Source organism: Chelmon rostratus, chromosome 16 (assembly GCF_017976325.1).
Source record: "Chelmon rostratus isolate fCheRos1 chromosome 16, fCheRos1.pri, whole genome shotgun sequence".
Classification (NCBI taxonomy): domain Eukaryota; kingdom Metazoa; phylum Chordata; class Actinopteri; order Chaetodontiformes; family Chaetodontidae; genus Chelmon; species Chelmon rostratus.
In genome coordinates this window covers 8,714,417-8,730,531 of record NC_055673.1, presented here as the reverse complement: position 1 = coordinate 8,730,531, position 16,115 = coordinate 8,714,417, and the positions used below count along the sequence as shown (strand labels likewise).

General features: G+C 42.8%; 1 protein-coding gene across 6 annotated transcripts in view; it reads left to right on the top strand.

The window, feature by feature from the left end:
* Positions 1-16,115, top strand: part of rbms3 (RNA binding motif, single stranded interacting protein) — a 275,251-nt gene that overhangs the window by 141,497 nt on the left and 117,639 nt on the right. For all 6 annotated transcript variants that reach the window (XM_041954710.1, XM_041954709.1, XM_041954711.1 and 3 more), the window contains one exon: positions 11,083-11,174. In XM_041954710.1, the coding sequence (XP_041810644.1) occupies positions 11,083-11,174 (92 nt within the window). The remainder of the gene's footprint in view (positions 1-11,082; positions 11,175-16,115) is intronic.

Here is a 16,115-nt window from a genome sequence, read left to right as displayed (position 1 = left end):
GGCTGTCAAGCGCTGTGGGTAAGAGGAGGCATTCAGCTCTTCATCTCTCTCGCTCTCATGCTCCTCCGCACTCTCACACTGCTTCTCCTTCCCTCTTTGTCTCTGTTTTCCTCCCTCCCTCGCTCTCATACTCTGTCTTTCTATATATCTGTCTCTGCACTTTCACATTTACTGTAGAAATACAGCAGAGATTTGGGGTTTGCATCACAGATGGAGTCGGGGATTGAGGATGGCAGAGGGAGAGAGAAAAGGAAGAGACTGCGAGAACCCAAACCCGCTCATTTGCCATCCATGCCCACAAGGGCCTCTTAAAAGGCAGCGGCGGCATTTGAAATAAAGCAGGGCTGACCGAATGGAGACATTTTATTTTTCCTGCCAGAGCCCGGAGGCAGAGGAAATGACCTCAGCCCTTTAAAGGACCTCCGTTTCCTCCTCAACCGCGGGGAGATAAGGCTGCGCCGAGATTCACCGGCCTGACTGGCGCTCTGCCGCGACGGACCACCGCACTGAATTGTGGGAGATAGATGAGATGAGAAGATAGTCTCTCGTGGCTGTGTGTGTTTGGCAGTTTGTTGTTGTTCATTTCTTTGCCCTGTAACTTCCCATCCATTTTGTGTGAGGATGCTAAAAACTCACAAGGGCATTACATAAACATCTTGAAAGACTTCCTGTCGCTTTTACTCTATTGTGTGGGTGACTTGATATAAAACACTTCCTATTTTGTCCCGACAAATATGAATTATGTCTGAAGTGTTCAAACACTTGATTGTAAAGATTAAAGCAACATGTATGTTTGATTGAATACCAATCTGAAAGAAAGAAAATTAATTTAGAGCAGAATGTCCTTGCATACTGTACCTAAGTGCTGAACTCCCTGCCTTTTACTAATACTAAATCAATTTTGCCTAGCTCGGCTGCAGCCTCTGTATGGTGCAATTTAAAAGGCTGTCAGATGCTTGACCATTACAATCTGAAGCATCCCTTGCCCTTACCACAGGATCAGCCTAATGGAGAAATATAGGCAATGTTACATTCTATAAAAACAGATTTATTGCTGCATCAGTGGCTGAGTGGAGTATTGCATGACTCTGAGCATAAGGTCTATTGATAAATGAGGTGACGCTCCCCAAAAAGGCCTGTTTTTCATTGTCATGTGAATGTGTATCTGTGTATTTGGGGTGGGGTGGGGAGGAGGGCATGGGGAGAAAAGGCAGAGAGTGCTTTTTGCATCCGTTATTGGTTTCTCATTAGAGGGCTGAGATATAAACATTTGTCTATGTTGTACATGGTGCCGGCGCAATTAAGGATTCTCTTTGCCGCCCCCTCTGCCCTTTGAAAGTGAATTATGTGCAGATGAGAATCTCGACTGAAGTGTAGCCAACAACAGACCTTTTCCAAATGCCTCTGTTCCCTCAAAGCCATTCCAGAAAGAGGAGAGATCGGCTGAAGGAGAGAGGGAGAGAAAGCATGTGCCGTTTCCTGCTTGCATTGCGTATTAATGACTCTAATTAGCAATAGCTGAGGGATAATCACATTGATTTGGACAGATTCAGCATGCAGACCCTCATTGGATAACACCCACAGCCTTTGTTAGCACCCCACAATCACGTACACACATACACAAAAATCCCATTTCTTTCCCTTATCCCCGACCTCCCCTCCCTCCCCCCTCAATCTCCATTCCAGCTCCAAGTTGGCTGTCATGGCCTAAGTGTCTGATTGGCCAAGTTTGTCATAAACAGAAGCAGCCGGGCCATCAGCGCCACATTCCTTGAGCTCTGACCTTTTGTACCCCCTCCACTTCCTGTCCTGTTTTTGCATGCAGTGTGGTTGAAGTCTGTATATGTGTGTGTATTTTTAATGACTGCGTGTGTGCGGTGGAGTTCATGGCGATGTGAAGTCCAGGAGCCAGAGAATCACAGGTCAAAATAGATTTGAGTTTCCCAAGAGCATTTTTGCAACAAGATCCATTGCAAATTTGGGGAATTTGTTCATTGTTAAAGTCTTAATGTTGACTGTCTGTCTTCTGGGTCCAAACAAGGACAGAAAATATGAAGTAAATTTTACGTACAAACAGACCCTTGGGAATCTCTGCACATTTTTCTCTCCACCGTTGCTTTCTTTTCTATTCATTGGCTCAATCCGTTTTACAACACACCCCAGAGCTCCCTTCCTTGTCTTGTTTGTTGACAAATGCCTCAGAGGGCACTGGTGGAAGGTGAGGGGGCGTACCCCCAGTCATCTCTTATCCCGGACCTAACCCGTGGATGGCAGGAGAACCACAATGCAAGAAATGGCCTTCCACTGGCCTGCCAAGGCCCTGGCCCCTTGCACATCCCCTGACTAATGATCATTCCCTTGATTAGTTAAGGAAGGCATAAATCATAACTGCAATGAAGAGGAAGGCTAGCTGGGGGCGGCCAGGCCGTTCCTCATGATTGACTAACAGATGCAAGACAAAGGAAATGGCCTGTGTAGTTGTTCAGAGGAATGGGACACTTTGTCTTTGTCCAGATTTTAATGTTTGTCTACCTGGAGATTTTGTCCGCTTGTTCTTCATTGATCGAGCCTCAGTTCAAATATTTAGCGTATGGCCTCGTCTCTCTGGTGGTGCTCTCAGGTCTAGCACCTGACGTGATGACATTGCTTATTACAAACTCAAATGGGGATAACATGGCTACGTACAAGACGGTACCCAGCATGAATACTAAAGTTAGTAATCTGCAGGTATAATTGATATGATGGAAAAGCTGGTATTTTAAGATAGTCTATAGGTGAAGTGTGAAAGGACTGCACCTGCTCTTTGTGTGTGAATGTGCTTATACTGCTTGTGGCGTTTTCACATCAACACGTCCCATAATGAGCTAAGGTTGTTTGACATTCGAACCTGCGTGTACGTATGTGTCTCTGTGTGTGCATGCAAGTGTTGCTATGACTATACGGTATGTTAACATGCATGGTTGTGTGTGTGCTACCACGTGTGTGCGTGCTGGCATTTCCAAGTTTGTGTTTGCTTGTAAGTGGTAGTGCTCAGCCGTGGAAGTGCATGTGTGTGAATATACATGATGTGAGTCTGTGTGTGTGTGTGTTCTCTGAGATACCCGTGTGGGGGTTTTGTACAGCCACTCAGTTTTTTGCCACAGGTCTCATTTTAACAACCACTTGACAAGTAATTAACACCCTTCAGGTCTCAAACCTTTCTCGAGTGCTCTTCACATGTTGCACCAAACACAGTGGTGTTTCGCTATTAAGCTAGCAAGCTGATGGAGCTATCATAGACCTGAGCAGTGATGCAATTCTCACATCTGAATGAAGACCACGTCTGCACAGTTTAGGAGACTATTCTTCATTTCTTTTACAAAATTATCTGCTATTTTAAATCAGTAAAAGGCAGCAATGAGGAGATATTCTTTCAATGTGTCAATACTTTATTTTTGAATGTGCAGTCTATGGAGGTAATCTTGTATTTCCAGACAAATCAGAGGCAATGCTAGAAGCTAGTTCTTCTGAAACCAGTCTCAATTTATCTTGATACCATTTTCGAGCACCATGGTATGTATTGTAACATAACTGTCGGCCCTTCTTCTAACAAACACATTTTTAATAGTGTCTCCGCTGTCATGCTGAATATAGAGTTGAAAATGTAGTAGAAGCCATATGGTGCTGTGCTATAGCTAATGAGTGTGAATACATATGAATTAATTAAGGAACAAAAAAGGAGAGTAGAAAAGGAGGAAAAATGATGAAGAGTAAGATGCAGAAGTAAGGATGCTGAGGCAGAGAGGAAATCATCACTGTGAACCCATATGTTAAAATGCTTTCATATTTGACCTGTAAAATGTTAATCTGACATAGTATTCCACAGTCATCCCTGCTGGATGTTGTCAGTGTAGCTAAAAATACCCTCATGATGTTTACACAGGGTGATTTGGCAGTCACAACAGAATTAGTTTCTAAAGACTTGCAGAAAAGGAGAAATGTTCTGCCACAGGAGCATCAGGGTTACATGAATGTTGAGCAGTTTCATGCCTAACATGCATCCCATCTTTTTGCAACTATATGCATCGATTCTGTCGGTGCGTCACTGTTACAGAACTCATATAATATTTGCACAGATATTGGATGAGGAATTTGCTTTTTCACCCTCCTGTTCAGTTTGTCTTCAGCTCAATGAGCTGCCAGAGGCCCCATTGGCCCTGAGCCCTGGCACTTTGCCCTCTGCAGATCCCGACTGCAGCTCTCTGACAAGGACATTCCTACACCTGTGAGAGAAGATGACAAGAAATACAATACAGCCAATAGGCTGGCTGCTTCAGCCTGAGACGAATGCCTTAGCTATAAATCCATGTTGCTGGGTTGATAAGTTAATTGCCTGTACCGCTATCTCCTCGCCAGTGTCTAATAGAGAAGAGCTCTCTGTGAGAGTTATTTTACAGCAAATGGGTATTGTCTCTGAGTGCAAGGCAGGGAGGATGGTGACACTGGACAAGTAAATGAGGGATCTTTATTTTGAGTAGTTCCAAGAGCTGCAGTCTGTGGGTGCATGAAAGTGATTTCAAACAACGTTTTGCATGGGTCTGTGCTTCCATGTTTTTGCTGATGTTACCTCATCTCCCTGGTGTGTCTTTAGGTTCATGTGTGCAGCAATACTGTTTGGATTTGGAGCTGTTGGAGATGCGTTTTCAAATGGAATCATGATTGTTTATTTAGCAGAATATCAGATGTAGATGAGGCTGTAGTGTTATTGGGGAAGCGTGGCCTCATGACTTGTCACTTCTCCGAGGTGTTAATGCTTTGACGACAGTGATGTGGTCAGAAGTCTCTCGGCCAGAGCTAACATTTTAATACGCGCCGTTAAAAAATGAAATGCAGTTCAGATGTTTTTCTGTGGCATCCTTTTGACTGAAAGATAGATTTACAATCGTCCCGTTTACTCACGTACCCACACATGCACACACACAAGCAAGAAAGTTGACGGTCACACGCAAGCATTTGCACACACCCATTCAACACATTCACGCACAAACCACATGGTTTAGTGGAGGGGAGCCACAAAATTTATCATCAGTCAGCCGCTGGTGGTGCAGGATAAATGGAGAAGGACAGAGGAATGCAGTCCCAGTGAGGATGCTCTCCTCTGGGTTTGGAGTGTGACCAAGGCGGTCTTGAGTTGGCCACAGTTAGTCATGGATGCCATGTTGCTATTTAAAACCCCTGTGCTCTCCCTCAGTGTTTGCATAGCTCACCGCAGCCTCCCAAAGCCACCACCCACCCTCCCTGCAGGGCAGAAGGCTTGGTCAAAGCCCCAAATGGGCCAGACATTTTTAAATGTAGAAGCAATAAAATATTTCAGCTGCTGCGTTTACTGTAGGTTGTTTTTTTTTTCTCAGTTTCTGTAATGCTCATAAACAAAACTGTTATTTTCTGCAGTTATTGCAGTAATGCAAGTAGCTATATAATGCAGCTTAACCTTAATATTCTATGTTGCATTCTATTGCAAACTTAAAATTAGAGTTAAAAACCTTCAAAAATGTAAGGCCATTCATGTTGTCTCCTGGTGTGAGGGAGCTATGTAACATCTGGTTGGAAATTCTTTTGCGGAGGAGCTCAAATATTTCAACTTTGGACAGCAGTGCCATTCACCGTAACGGATGCCAGTATTTCCTGCCAGCGTCAACTTCTTTTACAGTCCTGCTCTCGTCTACTAAAATGATATCCGATTTACCGTCTACTGTCTGAATCCACGCACATGCAGCATTATATCGTAAACTAAATCTCTTTGCATTTGGACTGGACATTTAATCGACATCACCTTGGACTTCTGAGACTTGTGATGGGGATTCGTCACTCTTTTCTGACATTTTCTAGACTAAACAATTATTAAAAAATGATCAATAAACTAATCATTAGCTGCAGGTAAACCTCACATTTGCAAAGCAGGAATTCGTGAACATTTGGCTTTTTTTCCACAGTTATTCAAATTTACCATTAATTTACTATTGGAACGTGATGCAGTGCTATGGCAGCACTATGAATCATAAGAATCACATTACAGGCATTGTTATGCATATTTGTCCATGGAGTGGGCCATCTATCTCCTACATTAACCATAATTACTTTTAAACATGCAAAGTACGAATTATTAACATACATGTAACCACAATGATTAATCACCGATGTGCAACAGCAGCTTCGGAACTCTTCTTGATGACAAGGACGTAAACAATTACGCTGTTTGCCCCGTACACCATTGTAATGCTCCGTGACTTGTCATTGATTCATTATTCATACTTACGGCATTATTGTTCCATTGTATGCAGTGCAAAATGGGATCATTAGCGCTGAATATGAGAATGTGAAAAATGGAAATATTGGGGAAAATGGTGGTGGATATAGTGGGTAGGGAACCCCAAACAATCCCGACTATTAGCAGATAAAGAATGGTAATTTCCCCAGAAGTAATTAGGATTAGCATAATTTGACGGTGCATGAATGATGCATGCATGATTGATACGTCGATACACGCATTGTAATGAGTCCCTTATCTCCGCTCTCCACTGAAGACTTTTGTATGGAGCGTAGCCCGAGGTGCCATCTACTATAGTTCTAGACCTCCGCAGGGGGACTATGCTAGGGAGAACAGTGCCTCATACACACATTCTTACAAGCGGTGGTAGCATAGCACCATCCTGTAGCAACTGGTAGAAGATGGTCCTTTTATCCTGACAGACTCCCTGTTAGAGCCACACCAGGAAATATGATGTGGCAGCTCATGTTCTCTTTATTCCACTCAGAGACAAAGTCTGTGGTTTTGTACATGCAGTATGTATGTGTGTCCATGTCATCCTGCCAGTGCACTTGTGTGTGTATACTGTATGTGTGCTTGAGCCATCCGGCTGCATGTGCATATTAGTGTGCAACTGCACAGCATTTCAGCCACCATGCATGTAGTCAGTCACTTTGAGCAGCTTTTAAGTGACAGTTATGGATTGGATGTTTGTGTTGTTGCCGATGCTTCAAAGCAACGCCCTGCCCTCTGCATCCTGCTTGTGAAAGTTACATCGAATACAGCAGCAGTACAGCGTGTCCTTAACTTCAGAAACACGTTCTTCAAGCAATGTCTGCATGCATCTGTGTGTAGGTGTGAGATGTTTAAGTGTGTGAGACGTGATGTTTTAAATTGAGTGCTTCTTGACCCTTCTGCCTCTTCACAACTTGATCGACTTTTTCTTTTCCTCAGTGACTAACCAAGAATCAGTGCAGCATACATTGAATGCACTCGCGGACACACACACCCATAGACACAGCACCTGGTATTTCCATACACAAGTATACAAACTCAGTCTTGAAAGGCCAGTTCACAGATATTCTGAAAACAAATATTCACATCACCATATTTAATGCCTATTCTGAATTTGGGACAGGAGCAATAAAAGACTCCAAAAACACATGTTTGGGACACTCCACAGGTAAACAGGTTGATTGGTAACAGGTAATAGTATCATGATTGGGTATGAAAGGAGCATCCTGGAAAGGCTTAGTTGTTCACAAGCGAGGATGGAGTGAGGTTCAATATATATATATATATATATATATATATATATATATATATATATATATATATATATATATATATATATATATATATATTTATTTATTTATTTATTTATTATTATTATTATTATTTTTTTGATCAAAATTGTAATTGCCAAAAAGTATACATCAAAGTTTCATTTGTTTTTCTGCACTGGCGGTGGAATCAGTCTGAAGGTTAGCAAGCTGAGCTAACTAGTGTCCAATTTCTAGTTAACTTAGCAGCGCAATGGATCCTCCCAAGTATTGAATGCCGAATGGATATTCTTGGTACATAATTAAACAGTAACGTAATCAAGACTGTGTAGGTTTGCTTAAAAAGGAGGAAAAAGCTTGTTGGTAGATATATATGAAGTCTCCCGAATCTAAATATATCTTTATAGTCTATATTTAAATATGGTGTATAAAATTGGACTTAGTCCTTGAACAGTAAGGATGAGCCAGAATGACTCACATAATTTCAGTGGACTAATATTGAAACTGATTGTAACAAGTATTGAAGCGTGCACATTCCACACAAAGACAAAGACTCTAACTTTTCCATAAACTCCTCAACCATTCTGCCTGATAAAAGCACAAATAGAGACTCGAGATATCGCCATGTCTCTCAATTATTATTCTCTTTTCCAACAAAACAAGCCGTTAACAGTTTTACCCCATGGCTACAGATGAAACATTCCACATTACAGAATCATTATGCATATATCAGCTACAATAACTGCACAGTGGAAGAGCAAACTGGATCTATTACTGGAGGCAGCTAGCGGAATGTCAATTCAGTCGTCTTCACAGCGCTCAGCTGACCCCAAATAACCCCCTTCCTCACTCTGCCGTTTCTTTTGTACACACCCTTTCTCTTGCTCTCTTTCTCTGCGCCTTCCCCTCGCTTCTTCCACTATTCAGAGCTGTCTGTATATAGGTCAGCATTCTCTAAATCCTCATCCTGCTGAAAGTTTGATAAGTGCACTCCAGGTAGTAGTGGGCTGAATATTATATTTGTAATTGGGGGTCCCAAGTATCTACCATTAAAGTATTCTGATTATTAAAGAGAATCAGCCATTGCCCTGAGGGTCGCGCTAACATTATATGTGGTTCTGTTAATGTGCTCTTAATGTGTTCATAGATCAATATCTGTTTTCACTGTGTTTTAAGAGTTAGGTCACCCAAATTACAAAAAAATAAAAATAAAAATCTATCCATCCAGGTAGTTGTGTTTTTCTTCCATCTCTGGGTTTTCTCCCTCCATCCCATTGAAACTGAGGTGAATGGAATTTTGTTTGTGGTGCTCGCAGCATTGAAAGATTTCATTTAAAATATTCAACAGCACCATCTCTTTCAAAAACGGTATCCTGGTTACTTTCTGGCAATACCTCCTCTGGGTCATTCCTATGTTCCCAGGGTCCTATGTTCCCCAGTTCTACATATGTGCTCTGCCATGGTCCTATGTTCCCAGGGTCAGGTTTGGGGTTTTGACCCAAACACAATAGGAGGGTTAATGCGTGTTAACAGAATATTGACACTGTACAGTCTGAAGGCACGTTGAAGCTGTTATAGCAGTTTGTGTTCGCCCAACATCTTATAAAGACGCTGAATGCCGGTGGTTTGTCACCCACCTGTAGTCCCATGAAAGCTGCTCACAGCATGGTCTGTGGATTATCCACAGCACCAGGCAGACTGTCCCCGAAAAAAACATGTTGCTGTCAGTTTCACCACAACCGAAATTCAGTTCCCCCTCATTGTATATGGGAGGAGGCTGATACCCCAAAACCCGATTAAAATACAAATGATGAGCTGTTCTAATGTGATTCAAGTACTTAAAATAATGATTAAATGAGCAGATTTATAGGTTTTAATGTAACAAAATTATTGGATTTACTGTGCGTCCTTTAAAAAGTAATCATTGTTCATCTGACTTTTAAAGAAAGGGTACAGTTTCTCTGACTGTCGCCTGTATTTGAATCTGGACTTTTCAGTCTGGCTGTTCGCATTTCCACAATTAAAGAGCCCCCCCAACCCAAAGCCCCACTCTAGCAGCTGGCCATTAATCAGTCCTTGCACTCGATTTCTCTTCCGCCACAGGTTATGATTTTCACATTACTCCACGCTCCTTCACCGCCATCCGACAGAAAATGACCCCAACCTCCTCGACACCACCACCGCACATAGATACACACCTCAAATGAAAGTGAGACGTTTGCTGCTTGCATGAAGCAAACTGCACACGGGCGACCTGTGGTGAGAAAGTAAAGGTGTTTGTGTGTGTGTGTTAGTCTATGATCATTTGTCACATGATGGGGTAACCACGGCGGCGAGTCTCCCCCCACCTCATACCCATTACCCCTTTCTAATTACACTTTCCTTCTGAAACACTGGATCAGAGGGCACCATTGACTGCTTTTAATCTGCCACCAAATTTTAATTAACACAGACGTGACCCCCGTCTCTGATACATCCCGGAGAACGTCAGGATCACAATAACTCATAAATCACAGCCGCAGATTTCATTCCCTCCGCTTTCCTCCGGTGATGAATTTCCAGATGGGGGCTGGTGGCTGTTAATGTCAGGAAAACTAGGAGAGAGACAGAGAAAGAGTGTGTTTGAGACAGAGAGGGACAATAAGAAGGTGGACAGAAAGGCTACATTTGAGAGAAATGTAATTGAGCATTTAGTGTATGTAAGAGTGATGGAGCTAAGGGAAGTGACAGAGAAATGGCAGCATCTCTGGTATGCTGTCAACCTTTGAGAGATTTGTTACCGGGGAGAGGATTACGGAGGCTGTGAAATGGGGTTTTGTTAATATGCCGGGCGTTGAGGAACACGACGTGGGCCAGCCAACTTCACAGTCTGCAGAAATCAAAAGGCAGAACAAGTGAAAACTGAAAAAGACTCTGATGTTCTGAAGAATTAATTGACACGTCTCTCTGTGTATGTGAGTGTGTACATGTGCATTATTGCTTTAATCATGGACTTTTCATAAATTACCATCACATGAATTATTCTTCTTGGTGAAATGAATGCATATGAGTTGTCACTAAGCTACAAACTGCAAACAAGAATGTCTCTTCAACAGAACTGCAACAGCGGCCACTTGTGTGTTTTTCTTTGTGCGTGTTTTCGCAAAAAGTTTGTGTATCTGCCAGTGTGTTTGCGTATGCATACGTCTGTCAGTGTACGTTTGTGTGTGTGTGTGTGTGTGTGTGGAGGTGGGCAGGGTGCCGGGGGTTTGTTATTACTAAATCGCTCATCCATGCTGCTAATTAAGATGCATAGCATCCCCCTATGAACGTCAGTGTCGCTAATTATCAAACAATGTAGTGCTCACCAGATATGAGAACTGGCAGCCTCTGTAGTCATGTTACCAACCTATTACTGCTACAATTACCAAGTGGCTGTCAGTCTCCTTGTTAGTCATCTGCCTTCATTTTTTCTTTACTAATGCCTGTCTTTTTTCTTTTTGCTCTGCCCCCCCTCTTCTTTTCTTTCTCCAGGCTATGGCTTTGTGGATTTCGACAGCCCAGCTGCAGCACAGAAGGCCGTGTCGTCTCTCAAAGCCACCGGGGTGCAGGCCCAAATGGCCAAGGTAAGGAGTGTTTAAAAAGAACTTAAAATCGCCACCTCCTCTTGCATTATCATTAGCACTTTGTTGCACATTCAGCTCCATCCAGGGATTTAATACCGTGCACTTAACACACTTAATAGATGTTGATGGATCTAAAAGCTCCCACATACAAACTGGTTTTGTCCATAAACACAGTTTTATGGAAAGTAATTTTCCACAGCGCTTTGCTGTTTAATGACAAACTTCTTCCCTCTAATATAAGACGACTCTTAATGTGGGCTTGTAACTACATTTGTGTATCGTTATTTGAAAAGTTAGGAGGCGACTGTGGTGCTCGTAGGTCTGTTTTATCTTACTGACACTCTGTGACAAGGCGAAGCTGTAGTTTCATACGATCCAGAGTTAAGACTTTGCTTGTACATGTGCGGGTGCCTCGATTCCAGTGCTTAGTTATGTGTGACAGTGTGTGTGTGCGTCGCATTATTCCACGGCAAACCAACTTGGTTGCCAGTGTGTAAGCTGGCCCTGCAGTAATTGAAGTTTGACCAGCCGCTTGTCCTACGTTGTGCAGTATTATTAGCCTGCTAAAGTGGAAGCAGATGAGACAAGCTGTTTCAGCAGTACAAAGAGGGCCCCAGTGAGTTGCACAATGGAGCCAGGTTGACAGACATAGACACACATGGAGAGGTATGGCTTTGAGGAAAAACTGTACTTTGTACTTTCAATATTTAACCTTATGCTTTCGTTACATATAGATGTTCGGCTGTCTGTCAGTTTCAGCAGATTGTCAGCTACCTCGCTGGCTGAAGAACATCGGTGATATTGCTTAGTTTGTGTCAACCATTCAGCCCAGGCTCGCTGTGATCATGCAACTCTTTATTTTTTTTTCTAAATGCTTCATTTCCTTGCTGACAGCACAGAGAATCAGCATAGACTAAAGCACAGCAGGGCCCTCTCTCCGGCCAGCTATGACAGACGAACCCGCACGGCTAAACCAGGCTATTTTTGTACCAGCCGAAAGATCTGCAGGTGTCAGAATATCTAAATAGATGAACAAAATGTCAGTAGCATTAAAGCAATGAATATGATGATTACTGTGAGGGGGAGACTATGAGTGATTTTCTCAGACGAGATGGTCCGCATTTGATCTGATCCAGAAATCCCCCCCTTGAAGCCAAAGAAGCCCTGATGAGATGGAGAATGGCGATGGCGCCAGTGAAGATGACAGAATTGATGATAACGATGAAGGTGGCAATTATTTTGATCAAATGGGATGAGATCTGACAGGAGGAGATGATATTCCGTGCGGTGCTCAGGTGTGCCATTTCTCAAATGCACCATTTGGCCGTTTCCTCTCCCCACCAGTGTCCTTCTTCCAATATTTATAAGAGGGCAGGCTCTCGGAATACAGATAAGAAGCCGTGCTCTTTGCCCATCTCATTTTAAGACCACACTTTGGATTGCTCCCATTTTCTCAGTCAATATTTTCATGAGAGAGGTCTCGTGTCCCAAAACAAAAGAGCTGACCTTTTAAAGAATGTTTGTTTGCATGTGTGTGTGTGTGTGTGTGTGTGTGTGTGTGTGTGGGTGTGGCCACATTCACAAAATCATTTTCTATTAGCATTTGTGTATAATAGTTTGTTTTTTGAATGTCCCCTTGTTCTGTTCACACAAATGGAAAGGCCAGCATTCTGTGCTTCAGCTCTGTGCTTTTATCACACTTGTGAGAGACATTAAGGAGTAGTTTGCTTTTATAGACTCCCTCTGCATCTCTCTAATGTCTCTTTACCAGGTATCACTCCCATCACTCTATCAGCTCCTCCTCCTCCACCTCACCTCCTCTTAGTTCTCTCTAACCCCCTTCTCTTTTGCTTAATGCTGTTTTCGCTCGGCATCTTTTTTTCTGTGCGCACATACACTCACACATTCATAAACACATTTGTATTCACATCCACCATGTGTTCCCCTGCCAAACATCCAATGAGTGCAATTTATTCCCATCAATAATTAACAGCAGGCTGTCTTTGTGTCTGCCTACCTGCCAAGGTGTCTCTGACACCCTCCGCTCCGTCATGGCGGAGCAGCGTTCCCCTGGCGAGGCCGGATGAAAAACCCAGGTGCGCGCTGAGGAAGGTGTAAATCACAAAGACGACTGGTAACGCCACAGATGACTTCCACAATAAGAGCATTCAGCCTCATTCTCTCACTCCTTCTGCTCCATTCTGTCACATATATCTCTCCACAACAAAGTAATAAACGGCTAGCGAGTCAGAGCCAGAGGCTTTGAGCTCATTAAATAAAACCGTCACAGTAATCAAGTTGTGCCTTTTTTCCTGCCTTGACGCCATTAAAACGCTTTTATTAAGGTGCCGTATTTTAAACACAGCTGCGAAGGAGGCAAGAAGAGAGAAACAGTGGGAAAAGAGAAGCGTCACTTGATTTCCTCTTCTTCCTCCAGTGTAACAGCCTGCTGTCTCTCTCCTCTTACTCCCCTTGGAATTTGAAATACCAAGGCAGCAGAGATGAAACATTGCCTTCCTTTTGTCTTGCCCTCCCCTGGGGATGGTGACAGCAAGAGGGAGGAGAGGAGCCATAATTAAGACACCTAAAGGACACTTCCCCCCTGCGCCTCCCTTCCTGTCACTCACCTCTACACAAGCCACAGATAAGAGCACTTAGCATAGGTGCGGAGTGTGTGTGTGTATTTCAGTGTACGTCTGTGTGAGCACAAGTGCAAGTTCGTGTGTGAGCTTAGTAGTGTGTATGTGTGTGTGTGCCTGTGCTTGTGCGTATATGGTTATGTGCGTGCTTATATACACATAACGTGTTATTAATTTTGAGCACATTAACACAGCTAACACACATTTGTTTGTGTGTATCTTCACATACCTGGTTGCCTTAATTTGTACAAACACGTTAATCCAAATGCGTGTTGTTTGTATTTTAGCATTTTAATCCATCGATGTTAGTGTCTGTTTATGTGTTTTGTGACAGTATGATGACATTGTTTTATCATTTTGAAAAAAGAGTTAAAATTTTTGAAGATTTTGTTTACATACATTCTTGTTTCGTAAACCTACGCAAACCATTTTTTGACATTTTGGAAGATGTTCTCATTCGCTTTCTCACAAGGAGTTGGATGAGAAGATTGATTCCACTCTCATCTGTCTGCGCTTAATATGAAGGAAAAATACCTTTACAAATGAAACAAGATTAAACAGATGAGAGAAAATGTGTTTTTGATTTTAGAGACAGCTTTACTCCAAATTTCTAGCGTTTAAGATAAGCTAAGCTAAGCTTTTTGCCTCTCAGCTTTATACAAAACATGAGAGTGGTGTCCAAATATGGCGACTAAGCGTATTTACCAAAAGCTTTAACTGTGGTGGTTCAATATAAGCGACTATTTGACCTTCTGTATATGGCAGGATAATCGATCACAGCATGGTTTGCTCTGACAACACTCTTAGCGACATGTTCACCTGTGTTCTCACTGAAATGTTGAACAGCCACACATTGGCAAGTTTGCAGTTGGATGTCGGATAGCAAAACAGTTGTCACAGTGTTAAAATTACTACACTAATCCATGCATTTGGTAAAAACTCAACCAAACACAGGAGGTTATATCAATAATTACAAATGGTAAATGGGCCACATCCATATAATGCTTTTTTTTGTCTCTTTTGACCACCCAAACATGCAACACATGCCACATCCACACACTCACACACTGAGCAGGAGCAATTCAGGGTTCAGTTTCTTGCTCAAGGACACTTCGGCACGTGGACTGGAGGAGCCCGGGATCGAACCACCAACCTTCTGATTGGTGGACGACCCACTCTACCTCCCTGTGCAAGAGAACTTAATACAAATTATTGTGGAACTGATTATTTGCTCATGTATGTGTGTGTGTGTGTGTGTGCTCGCGCGTGCGTGTGTGTGTACGTGTGTGAGAGAGATACTCGGTACAGGCACGTATCTGCCTCTTCACACCATGGACTCTATTCTCTATGTCACTTTGTTCAGGTAGCTCTCCGAGCTGAGAAAACTGACACGCTGAGCAGACAGAATGATAACAGGTAAACGGCACGTCTAGCTTCGCAGATGCAAACCTGTCAAGCAGCCGCTGGCCTCACTCTCCGCAGGCTGCCATTTTCCCCTTGAGCCAATCAGACTGAATTATGGGAAGGGCACCCTCGATTGTGGTGTCTGTGTCGGAGAGGTAATTCCGCCTGACAGCTGCTTGCTTTCAGACAACAGCCAGTCTTTATGGAAATCATCCCTCCCTATTCTCGCTGCAGTCGGCTTCTGCTGATAACAGCCCGAATGAAAACAAAGCTGTCCTATTCTGCTTTCTTTTTCTTTTTTTCTTTTTTTTTTACTCTCATCTTTTTCCTTCTCACTGTGGACAGCCTAGAATTAGCACAACAACTCCAACATCCTAAGGAGTCTGACAATGTACACCCTGCTTTGAAGTTAGACAGACTTAGGGCCAATATAAACTTAGAGCTGACATTTGTCTTCTCTGGATCTGGCCAGAAACGCTATGATGCTCCTGTTGATGCATCTTGATTTGGGTTATTTTCATGTGTTTTATCTGTCAAAGGTAAAATTCCTCTCTGGTTTCTATTTTTAAATCCTGACATGTCAAACACAGTTTGGCTTTCAGTGTAATATTGTTTTTTAGTTGAAAAAAGAAAATTATAAAATATAACACTGCCATACTTCAAAAGATTATTCAACGAACTTACTGCTACTGAAGTGTCAAACAAAGTGACGGTATTGACTCTGACACTGATTTTAGCAGAGGGGTGAAGCCTGCGGTGCAGTGTGCCTCAATCGCTACCCTCGTTCCGATAGCCAATATTTATAAGGTTCACCCGAGCTACAGGCAGACAGAAAGGCACTGCTTGCCCTTCACTTCACATTACGGTGGGGAAATTATGCTAAAAGCATCATTAAAGT